Here is a 12402-nt window from a genome sequence, read left to right as displayed (position 1 = left end):
AGTGAATTGAAAATAACTCACCCATCGCTTGACCCCTTCGCCCCTAAAATTCTCACCTAAAAGCCAAGCCAAACTAGAATTTACTTCTCCTCCAGGAGACAATCGGGGGGTGGGGCGACTCATCTGAAGTAAATGGAATTTCAGTTGAGTTAATGAGAGGAGAATGAGGTTCTGTGTTTTATGGGACATTATATTTCTGGGTTCCATCTGGGGCTAGAAGGACTGAAATTTCCTGCCAAAGTCAGTGCAGGAAGTACTAGATATTTTAGAGGGGCCATTTTCTTGTGAAATTTCCAGCCTAACTGTGAAGACCCAAGAGGTTTGAATAAGTTCTGAACAAACACCCAAGTTTAAGGATATTTATTAGGGCCAAATACAACTTCAGAATCATCTGAGATTTACCTATCATTAGAAAAAAATGACATGATATGGGTTATAGATTTTTTTTTTTTTAAGTTTGGAGGCAAATTTCCCCAAAAGAGGTGAAAAAGCACAATGTTTGTGAAATGCCTTGGAGATTATACAATAGGGCTGCATGTTCCAGCTCCTCAGAAACAACTTAACAAGCAGTTTTGCCCTTCTTCTCCATCCCTGTCCCCTGCTGCTTTTGGGAACCATTTGTGGCACCAAACATTGGCCAAAAGTTGGTCTTACAATATTTGCACCATCCGAGGAGCTCATGTACCATTTGAAGAGTGGTTGCCAGTTCCTGAGCTGCTGTAGATCATCACAGCTTCTGGGATGTCACTGGAACTACACTGATTCACACCAGCTGAGGTTCTAACCCAACAGCTGGTGTTATTTTGGCCTTGCACTTTGCTCTCTAATATTTTAAAAAGCCAGAATGCTGCTGCGACTCACTAAGGTGCAACCATGGTATTTATTAAATAAAGCCCAGAAATGACAAAATAGAACTGTTTGCATTCAGAGATTTCTTAAATGCCTGTAAGTTAGCAATAACAAAGCTCAGGAAAGAGGGAATGTGTGCTAGGGAAAATATATAGTTTGAGATAGGGAACTGTTGTCATTTACAGATAGTCTGTCCTCTACCAGAGCTCTGCTCAGCACAGGAGAGAGAAGATGGTGTCAGGGAGCCAGTTACGGCACCCAGAGCCACTGGGTTTGGATCCAGCTGCAGCGGACGATTTGTGGTGCTGAGCTCTGCAGACCCATCTCTGACACAGGTGTAGACACAGATCTGGCATAATTTCACCCCAGAGAGAGTTCTGCTACCACAGAGACATTCTCTGCTGTGAATTTCTGGGCAGATTATGACCTCTTTGTGCCACCTGAGCATAAGGTATTAGAGAACTGGAAGCGAGCGGTAAGGAACATGTGAATGGTAGACAAAGCCGTAGAGTAAGCCAAAGTCATTCTTTGTGTCATGTGATTGAGTTGAGCAGAGTTTCACTGAAGGTGAATTTGACTTACTCTGCAGAAGAGCTAAAGATAGCTGAGCTGCTAGGGCAGGAGATATGTGGAGGTCATCCAAGAATAACCACAGAGCAGTTTATGAAAGATGGATACATATATACAATGGATGGATGGATGGATGGACAAAGATGGTGGAGTGATTTGGAGTGGTGGCTGCCAACCATAATGCGAAAAAAGATCTGTGCATTGCAAGAAAGAGTAATGGCTCCCTTCTGAACGGGGCTAAAGTGTTGATGTGTGACTTGTAATGCAGGCCTTTGCGAAAACAGCTCCAGCAGATGGATCAAGAAGGTAGCAGTTGTGTCTCATAATAGTGGTGCGCCTAGCAGAGTTTCTCCCAGGTTCATGACTGACCTATTGCATCTCAAGTTGGCAGATAATTATTTTCAGCCTTTCTGAAGGCTTCCAAGGAGTTCGGGCAGAGGGGGGCAATGCACAGTGCATCTTTTTTTCACCTGCTGAGTGAGACACAGAGGCAAAGCCCTTTGTCACGGGGGACTTGCTGACTTTCCGTCTTGCTAGCAGCTGCCCGACACTGCACAGACTTAAAGGAAGGGCAAAGACGGGGCTGCCAGGCATGCTTTCAATGATGTAATTAGCTAGGTAAGTGAAATGCCTTGTGAAGGATTAAAAGGTCAGCCTTCTGCTGAGTAAATGTGAGTGATGAACTGAGCTATATGAGTGCAGTGGAAGTACATGGGAGAGGGGCAATGAAAAGAAAGAGTGGGGTGCTCTTCATAGGTTGGAGGAAATCACAGGGAGGGACAGCAGGAAAATGTTCCGTATGCTGCTGTGGATTAAGAAAGTGAAAATTGGTCCAGTGAATGGAAGATCTGGGTATAAGAGCAAAACTTTGGATGAAATGCTTGTGTTGCTGCTTCCACTGCTAGTCCTAATGAAGGCGTTGGAGACCAATCCTCCTGTTGAGGTTTGGTTGCTATCCAGTAGCTTCTGCTGCAGTTCTTCTTGTTGGGCTTTGTCAAGAACATGGTTTCTCTCATTCCCAGCCTTCCACCTGTTCATGCTGGAACAGTTGCAGTTCCAGTGCAGTAACTCATACATTTTGGAGCTAAATTAGTTATTTTTTTGCCATCCATCAATTTACGTATCCAAGCATGTTCTATTGCAACAGGTGTGTGAAACGGAGTTTGTTGCAGAGAAATCAGCTATATGAGGAGCCACCCAAAGACTTTAAGCAGAGGCACTGAAGAAATGGGGTTGACACTTTTAAAGCTGTTCCTTTGAAGAAGCAGATCTTGTTTCTGCTCAGTGGAGGGGGGAGTTCTTTGTTCCACTTCCTTGTCTGTAAAGGGAGACGTGGTTTAGTTTGTTGTGTGAATGCAGCCACTGACGTTGCTTTAAACCCTGTTTCTGACTCTGCAAGCATACCGAAGCTGGACATCAAACCAAATGTCACAGACCAGTTGAACCTTGAGCATAAAATCCACCCACATCATATTACTACAGAAATCTTTGCCTGTGTTATACAATGACATTTAGCTGATTTGTGTTTCAATCCACAACACGTGGTTTTAATCTGATTTACAAAAGTTGTCAGCAGATGTAAGTTGAGGCTTATATGCTTCTTATTCTTTTGTTGGTTGAGGGGTTATTAGAATGCCTATGAATGTTATTTTAGCATCCATTTAATATCTAGCTTCATATACTATGCTGTCCATTTGAGTTTCTGACTATGGCATAATGTTTGTTGCAGAACTAATAGAAATAATAGCATCAGAGTTCTCAGCATTTGTATCTTTTCTGTTCTGTTCTGCCAGCCAGTTCCTAAATACAAAGATCTGTCGTTATACCTGACCTGTTCTACACTAGACATTTTTGCCAGTATGTCACGTAGAGGTGGGATTTCCCCCCCATTATTTTTATACCACCAAAAGCCTGAGTGTAGACACATTATCCTGGGGGGCAAAAGTCCTTTTGCCAGCATAGCTTATTTCATGTGAGGAATTGGTATAAAGTGTATTGACAAAGCACTCTTTTCTGCTAGTATAAGCTGCATTTATGCTAGACGTGTTTGCCAGAAGAGCTAGACCAGTAAATCTTATCTAGTGTAGACAAGGCCTTTCTGCCACTGTTAGAAATTGATTCATTGCTGAGTTTCACCTTGCCAGCCTGGTAGGCCTGTAAATCCAGTCAGCGGTAAATGAAGGAGTTTCTTCAGTGGCAGTCGTGCCAACTTTTGTCAAGGAAATTGTTGTCATTGTGTCCTGGTATGCAAGCTCCTGCAAACATCCACATACATAGCAAGCTGGGTGTGGTAGCTTAAAGGAGATTCTTATCACAGTGCTACAATCTGAGAATAAGGCACAAAAGCATGAGCTTTACAAGGGGCCTGCCATTTTTCCGCCACAGATATGCGGCCACAACTGACATTTACGAGGGCTAGTCAATAAATTTCCCATCAGAATGGTTTGTGGATGGCTGATTGGGTTTTGGCCTCAATTGCCTTGCTGCAAAAAATGCTGTTTCATCAAAAACAAGTTTTCCGTTTTTTGATGGAAAGTCAAAAGTTTCCTCCAGGCTCTAATATTTACCCCTCTAGTTAGCTGAGCATCAGGTAGAGTCCATCTGTATTTATTCACAGATCTATGGTGCTCAGCACCATGGGCCTCACAACCATTCATGACTTTACCCTCACACACCTCTTGTGAGTTTGGGAATTAGCAGAATAGCCATTTTATTGACAGGAAAGTAAGGCCTAGACAGGCTAGACAAGGCCAAACCCAGATTCATAGTCTCTCTCCTGAATCCTTGTGCTTCCTCCTTGTACCAGTGTGGTTGACAACCCTCCTTGCCTGCCTGTCTGTGGTCAGGAAGGGCTTCTCCCTCTCCTCCTCCCAGCGTATACAAACTGCCTTTACTCCTCATTGCCTATGTAGCCTGCACCAAAACTTACCGTTCCACTGCTGTCTCTGAGGCTAACACACGGCCATTCTGTGCCTGTATATTAGAGACTGTAAATTCCCCAGTGCAAGGATTTGTCTCTGTGTGTCAAGTGCCAGTGATTGTAGATGATGGGAGGAGGAGAGTGAGGAGCCCTACTTGACCACAGACAGGCAAGCAAGGTGTGTTGTCAACCACACTGGCACAAGGAGGAAGCACAAATAAGTGAGGATGTTCGCCTTGCCCATAGCTGGGAAAACTGGCTCTCCGCCGCCTCTGTGCGGAAGGGTAGAGAGAAAAAGGTTTTCCAAAAAGAAAGGAATGAAAAACTTTGTACCTAGAGTGAGGTCTCCTGGAGTGCCTGAAGCGAGGGCGCACTCCCTGTTTTATAAAGCACGTCAGCAGTGGCGTTGGTCATTCACAAATTCCTTTCCAGACTCTAGGGAATGCCGCACAGCCTCCTTCTGCCATGTTGCTGCTCATCCGCATGCGTACGGTTGAGTTTGTGGGTGGAAGTGGCGCAGGGAAACAGCTATCATGTCTCAAGGGATACGGAGGACAAAGCCCTGCATGGTAGCGAATGAAGGAGGAATGCAGAGGAGGGTGTTGTGAGGCCAACAGACAGCGCTAAATCAGAAAACATGAAAATGGCTTGTGGGCTGGCACGGGGCTCCCTTGCCAGCCATCTCACGCTTCTGCGCTTAGCAGACTGGCCTAAATAAGTGGGGGTTCCGGAACTGGAGTTTCAGGAGAGCTGCTTAGGCTATTGAAACCTCTGTTTGACCATCAGAGATGCTCTGAGCAGGCCCGGATGATAGTGTGCTGCAAGAGACCAGCAGCAGCCTACGACCCAGCACCATCAGGGCACCAGATGTCGCTAGCCGCTGAATGCACCTGAGCCATGGGGCAAAATTTCCCTAATGTAGCCAAGGCTCCATCGAACTGGTTTTAAATACGGTCCATGGTCAGAAAGTGCTAACGAGCTGGTTGAGAAACAGTATTAAAACAATAATCTCAACTTTATTTGCGATGTCTGCTCCCCCACCCTCTTTTTATTCAGATGCAAGATTTTGTGATTAAATTTTAAGCCGCTCTAGTGTTAGCCCAGTGTGAAAGCGCAGAGCGGGTTTACGCTAGCATAGTCCGCTATGAGCAGCAGGAAGGGAAACTGAAGTGATGGTGTCTGCCCTAGAAAAATTGACACTGCTTGCGGTCCTGCGTCTGCACCAGAGCTGAGCCCCTAGTACAGAGATGCCTCCGGGGTGGGGATGTTAACCACCATGCCAGGAAACTCTGCTCAGGGCAGGCTTTGGAAACGAACACCTGATCGCTGAGTACAGCCACAGCTTAGTACAAGCGCAGCTGCTAGTGTTGGTCGTTGCTGAATCCTGGGGATTATCAGGCTAATGTAGACAAGGCCTTGGTGGCAGCAAGTCATCCGCTCAGTGTTTGTTGAACAATTTTACCCTGCTGGAGTGAGCCTCAGTCACTGACGTCCTTCCCCAGGTCAGCTTAGTTGAACCCCTCCAACCAGAAGTAAACCCAGACATCACACTGCAGAGGCAGTGCGTGTCTGAGCTGAAGGCATCCAGTCCAGAGGCCCCTGGGGCTAGTCATTTTTGAAATTTGGCCCCAAAGTACATTTGTTAAGGATGTTCTCTAAAATAAAGAAGCAGCTCTTAGATGACTGTGGGACAATAACTATAATGTTACGTAAAAGCATCTAAGGCAGTGGGTCTCGGGCCAATCAGCACATAGCTGCGGCCCATGTAACAGTCTCAGGGCCATACAGATAGTATATATAGGGTTTGGCTGTGGACACCATAACACAGCGAGAGCTGCATATGTAGCCCACAGTGGTAAATAGGTTGAGAACCACTGATCTAGGCTAATAGTTTGAAATGTGCCCAGGTGACTTAGTAGCCAACATCTCACTGCAAGTCAATGGGCTTTAGTGCCTAAGTCACTTGTGAAAATAGACTTTAGGCTCCTAAATTACAGCTGCTTTTGAAACCACAGACTCCCACCCCCGGGTAAAAAGATGGATCTAAGGAACTGTTTGGGTGAAACCTTTCACATGCGCAAATTTTATGGGTGTGGCTTTCATGGAGAGCTAAAAAGTGCCCCATTCCCACGGCATTCCACTGAAAATGCCACCTGCATCATCAGTATTTAGAGAGGGCTCAGAGGGCCAGAGCTTGCAAATGTGGCCATGCCAATGCGCTTGCAGCTGTCAGCGTAGACAGACTGCAGTGCTTTCCCTACTGCAGTGCTCTCGGAAGGCTGGTTTAACTCAAAGCGCTCTACATCTGCAGGTGTAGCTATGCCCTAAGTAGAAGACAACCAGATGAAAAATTGGGAGGTGAGCTGAAACAACAAGCAAAGTGCCTGAGTGGGCCGGGGTGGGAGGAGGGGAAAGATTAGCACGTGTCTTGTTAGTCCCATTTCTGGGGTGTGTGTGTGTAACATACTGGTTAATTGTCCTGTGTCCTCCCATGTGAGGGTTAATCCACATAGGGTGGGATTTTTCAATCAAGCCTAAAGGAGCTAGGCACTTCACTCCTGTTCATCTGTAATTGGAGTCAGGCACCTAACTGGCCTAGGCTGCTTTGAAAAAAATGCCAGCCACAGGGGATAAGCGCCTAGTTCTGCTGTCAGGCAGTGGAGTTAACACCTTTAGCTCATGGCGTAGACTCGTTACCATTTATGTTAGTCACCCCTCTGTGAGGGGAGAGCTGGGGTTTGTAGGGGTCATAAAGGAAGACAAAAACTACTGGTAAATTTAACACTACACAAATGCTGACTCCTTCTGCACCTGCAAAAAGGAGCATTGGGGAAAAATAATGTGTCATTCTCCTATCTTGGCCCGACCTGATACCAGAAAACATCTCAGGCCTGCCATTTAGAATAGTGACATAGCAAAAGCTGCCTAGACAGCTTCTTATGGCTTTTTGTCATTGTTACCAATTAAGAGGGTTTATGAGCTGAAAATAATCCAAGCTCACACTTTTTAGTAGTAGGCAGATCTGCAGCGTCAGCTGTTCAGAGAGGAAAACAACATTGTGATGGATGTTACTGACTTTCCGTGGGCCTTGTGTTCCCAAGTCACAGAGGCAGCTCTAAAACTCTCACCCTGAAGGCTGGTTTGCTCAGATGAGCCCAGTGCCAGATTTTTCAAGTGCACAGCTCCCACTGTAATATTTAGGGCCAGATTTTCAAAAGAGTGTCATGAAACTCTAGCCCCTCATTTGGGTCCCTACATGAGGAGCTGAGCACTTTTGAAAATCTGGTCTTATTTTGGGGGGGAAGCGGGGGGCCGAGCCCTTCTGAAAATTCCGATTGATGACATAGGACACTTTTAGTGCTAGAAAAGTTTTACATATGCCAGAAACTGGAGTGTGAATAGCCATTTTCAGGGGGTGAGTCTGTTGAATAATTATACATAGAAAGAGAATTTTCCTGATGCTAGACCACTGAATTGGTGTAGTCTTTTAGCTTCATTTTGATTAACTTTTTAAATTCAAGGTGATGCTATGGAGCTATATTAACACTGAGGAATATAATTTAGCTGGTTATGTGCTTAGCTGTTACTACGTGATGTATTGCTTACCTTGATGCAGGTTGTTAATGCTCTTTAGTTTAGCTTTTTCTATACCTAGCAAAAAATGTTTAAAAAATATACACAGAAAAGGTGTTTCCTATGGTTTCTAAGCATGTGCACCAGTTACATTTTTGTCACAGTTTTTGCATATATTATTTCTGTAGGACGTTAGGTATTGTCAACATAGCTTTGTCGTATGTAGTGCTAGGTTGTGCTTTTAAGAGCCAGCTGTGTGTGGCTCTGTCAAGGAACATATCTTTGGGGCAACACAGCTTGAGCTCAAGGATGTACCCAGCACACCCTATGGGTGTGCTGTCCTGGGGCTTGTTAGATTGGGGCCTTAGCTTGTAAACTCTTTGGAACAGGGTTTGGTGGAAAGGTAATATATGAGCACACACTAGAAGGCTGCCTTGCTCCTCTCTCAAGCCAAGGTCAAGCAAGCAGTTAGGAGGGGCAAGTGGAGATGGGCGGGCATAAGAAACACTAAATGCCAAAGAAAAGACTTTCCTTGGCCACAGCACAACCGCACTCCTTACCCCTCCCATGGGGTACAAAAGGGGTGGGATGAAGACCCTCCAAAACCCTAAAACATGACCATAAGTTGTAAGGAGTGGGACGGGATGGGACAGAGGCATGCACTGCAGGTATTTTGGGGCCTTCTAAAAAGGAGGAGGTGGGAATGGAGAACAGGCTCTGCAGTGTCAGAGCTGGGAATGGAACACTGGGAAACAGACTCTGCCAGCAAGTAGCACTGTGGATATGCTTGCTTGGAACTAACCCCAATAAACATTGCATAGTCTGAACTTCGGACTTCTGCTTTCAGTCTGCGTGACAAGAATCGGGGAGGGGTTGAAGGGAAGGCCCTCTTGAAAATCCCACTAGGAGTCTATTGCTAAAGTGCATAAGCAGGTTGAGTGTCTGACTCCCATTAAGCACCCAAATACCTTTGAAAATCTGGTCCTTGGTGTTTACCACACAGCTGGTGCTACAGGATATAATGACTGATAGAAGAGCATTCTGCAGAAGCTCCTACTGTAAGTGAGATCCTTATGTATCCAAAAGTGGATGGTTCTCATAGGGACTCCGTCTAGACATATCTGAATGAGTGAAGAGCACATCTCAAACAGTTTGGAGGCTTGGCTGGGATAAGCCAAACTACTTAGTAGGGAACAAATCTTTACTGGAGAGGATAGACCAGATAACTTAGTATGCTACTCTAATTTCTAGCTAAAGTTTATGGATAACTATAAGAGTCTCCCTTTCTTCTCTGTTCTCTTTCTCTCTACCTCCAGATTTTGCTTTTTCACCCAAATCTAATCAAAATCTTAACTTTCTCTTTCCGTTGTTGCTTAAATGCTCACAGTAGCTTAAATGCTCACGGTAACTCAAATGCTGATGGCTGGTCTACATTAATGTATCCACTGTTGGTGACACCAGTAGTAAAAATGATGGGACATTTTAGGGAAAAAAAGTCTAGTATCCACAGTGCCCATCAGGTTTGCACAGGTGCTGGGGACAACACATTTGGCCTGCCAAACCCTGGTTATGTTGAGAGGGACAGACTGCAGGCAAGCCAAAGGTGAATGTGTGGGACTGGAACTTAACCCCACATACCTTTTGCTTGTAAACTGAATAAATTTGATACAGAAATCAAAGGGACATGATGAAAATACCACCCCATAAAGGGACAACTTGAGTAGCTTTGAGATCTAAAGTCTCGGCCAGTTATATTTTCCCCATGACCCAAATTTTCATAGGGCTTCAAAAGTTCTTCTAGAGAAAATCAGACTTGTTAAGTAATTAGCATGCAGTCTCAGCTGGGTATATAAGAAGGTACGGTGACCAGATGTCCCGATTTTATAGGGACAGTCCCGATATTTGGGGCTTTTTCTTATATAGGCTCCTATTACCCCCCACTCTCTGTCCCGATTTTTCACGTTTGCTATCTGGTCACCCTATAATAAGGGCTCCACTATGGAAGGACAGGTTTTCATTTGTACTGTGAATGGTATTCCAGGGGTGTAAACAGCTTCACATAAAGCTGTTTACAAAACAAAAAATGTTATATATAATATTAGTAACATCATAATTTGCATGAATCTGACTGTCAGTTCTGTGTCTCCAAGTAAAAGTCAGCAATGTACATTGTCTAATAAAACGGCAAGCTTTTTTTAAAAAAAGTACATCTTAATATAAATAGTTTATTCAGTGCATGATTGTGTATACAACAAATAATAAACAACTCTTTTGTACAAGGCAGACAACTGCTTGTACAGAACTATGTCAGGTTTGGAGCACAGAATCCAATGATGGTTAATGCACAAAATCTTACACCTCATGCAACTCTATGCCAATATTCCAACTTTCTCCCATGCAACAGATATGATGACCTAAATGGAAACCTAACTAAATTTTTAAACAATTTTTCCAATAGCATGTCTGAGTATATGTTGTTTAGGGGTAACCTGTCCTAACACTTCCTCCTACACAAGAATCACGTGCCCATTACAGGGAAAGAAGGACTTTTACAAATAAGACATTTCTTATAAAAATTAAGTCACCTTAATTCCACAATTTCTGTCTTTAGAAAAGACGCCACAACAATAGTTTAACATGGTACACAAAATGGAATTAAGATAAATCTACACTGGAGGATAACTTTATCCCTTTACGTTATTTTCCACTGACTCGGGTTAACAAAACAACTCAATTCCTACAGACTGGGGTCAGCACAAGAACTTTACCAGAATGCTACAAATCTATAAAAATTTATATTTCAGTGTGTTTAAAATCACAAGAACACTGTTTGCTTGAGCCTGAGACACCGACTCTCAGTTCCAGCCCTGAATTTACTGTTGTTTTTTTTTAAAGACACAGCTTTAAAGGCCCATTGGAGTTGAGAAATCAAAAAGTTGCACAAATCCAAATTAAAGGATACCTTTGTTATCAAGCCTTAGATATAAAACAGTAAGCCAAGAAAAGAACAGTTTACATTTTTGTTGTTTGCCCCCATAAAACATATAAGCATTAAAATTTCCTTTGAAGAGCAAAAGTGGTCTTTTTATTTCTTGGTTGGAAAGCAAATTCTTATCAGCAGTGAATGCTGAGAAATGTTTTTGTTTTTTTCTCTCCTATGCTTTGTGGAAAACTAGAGAGAGAGAGAGAGGAAAAAGAGCTGGACATTTCTTCTCTGAGATTTATTCCACAGTTATGTTTTGCTGGCTATCCAGGTGCCTTGTGATATGCACACGCATATTCTACATATTTGGGATATATCCTTTGACAACCAGAAGATCTAATGGCTGATAAACGAGTGACCTATGCAAGTTCGGCGGCTTGTCCTGAACAATTGAACGGTTTGGATGAAAGACTGCTAGTAAGAATTCAACGGCATCCAGAGGTAAGGTTCCATTTACAGAGCACTTGGCTTGCCTTAACCTGGCTACGTTGATTCATTTTGACTCATGGATTTCCCCCCATTTAACACTCCTGAAACGCTTCTGCTTTTTGTCGGGGTCCCACTTCCAGATCTTGAAAATTCTGTGAGATCGTGAAGAGAAGGTTCTTTGTACATGGCCACTGAAAATCAGAAAGAAATAGCAGCATATCAGCACATCTTATATGCGACTTCTTTTGCCTCTGTTCTTGGCTATGCAATTTCAAGGGCTAATTAGAACTTTTCATTCAATAAGTAACATAGGAGTAGTGAAAGAAATGTATTCACTACATGGATAAGATCATTAGGAGATTTCTTTTTCTACATGCAAACACTCATGAAAAGAGAATTTGAAAGGTTCATATTAAGGGGTAAAATATTAAAATAAAATACGCACATGCCCACTTTCTCTCTGCAAAATTCTGTCAGCTAGATTTTCACGGGGCATAAATCAGCCTAGCTCCATTGACTTCAATGGATCTGACCCAACATTTGTGCACATGGTCCAGGTAAATGACCACAAAAATGAACCTTTAAGTTTTCTATTGAATACACAAATGCAGTGGTTTTGTAAGTGCACTGGATTCTGCTGAGAGTCTGGCCCTAAATATGTAAACTGTAAAGCTAGACTAGACGTAGGCTGAAATGGCCTGTCTATCCATCCAGGGTTGTGCATCTTGGAGATAATCTCTATGATTTCAAAATGGCATTTGCCTTAAGAGGTTACTCAAATAAACCTGGGGTCTAAGACAAGGCATCATCTGTGTCTCACATGCATTGTTTTTAATGTTTGGGTGCTGGTACCATATGTTTAATAATTGTGTAGTAGAGATAAAATGTTACCATCTGAATATTATACCAAGTTAATAAACATGCCTGAAGCATAAAAGAAAGCATGACATGATACATCTTTCTGCTGGTTGCCAGTTGTACTATCTAGGTGAAATCTTTATGGACTGTAATGGACATACTGGGAACTGGGTTAACATGTATTTGAATACACGAAGCAAATTATATATCACGGGATGTA

At 43.4% G+C, this 12402-nt stretch overlaps 1 protein-coding gene across 12 annotated transcripts in view; it reads right to left on the bottom strand.

The window, feature by feature from the left end:
* Nucleotides 1-10117: 10117 nt before the first annotated feature.
* The window catches only part of FGF13 (fibroblast growth factor 13), a 350687-nt gene continuing 348402 nt past the window's right edge, over nt 10118-12402 (bottom strand). For all 12 annotated transcript variants that reach the window (XM_073358426.2, XM_073358428.2, XM_073358429.2 and 9 more), the window contains one exon: nt 10118-11515. In XM_073358426.2, the coding sequence (XP_073214527.1) occupies nt 11379-11515 (137 nt within the window). In that variant the 3' untranslated portion in view covers nt 10118-11378. The remainder of the gene's footprint in view (nt 11516-12402) is intronic.

Source organism: Lepidochelys kempii, chromosome 9 (assembly GCF_965140285.1).
Source record: "Lepidochelys kempii isolate rLepKem1 chromosome 9, rLepKem1.hap1, whole genome shotgun sequence".
NCBI classification, from domain to species: domain Eukaryota; kingdom Metazoa; phylum Chordata; order Testudines; family Cheloniidae; genus Lepidochelys; species Lepidochelys kempii.
The sequence above is the reverse complement of the archived record's forward strand: the minus strand, read 5'-3'. Positions and strand labels throughout refer to the sequence as shown.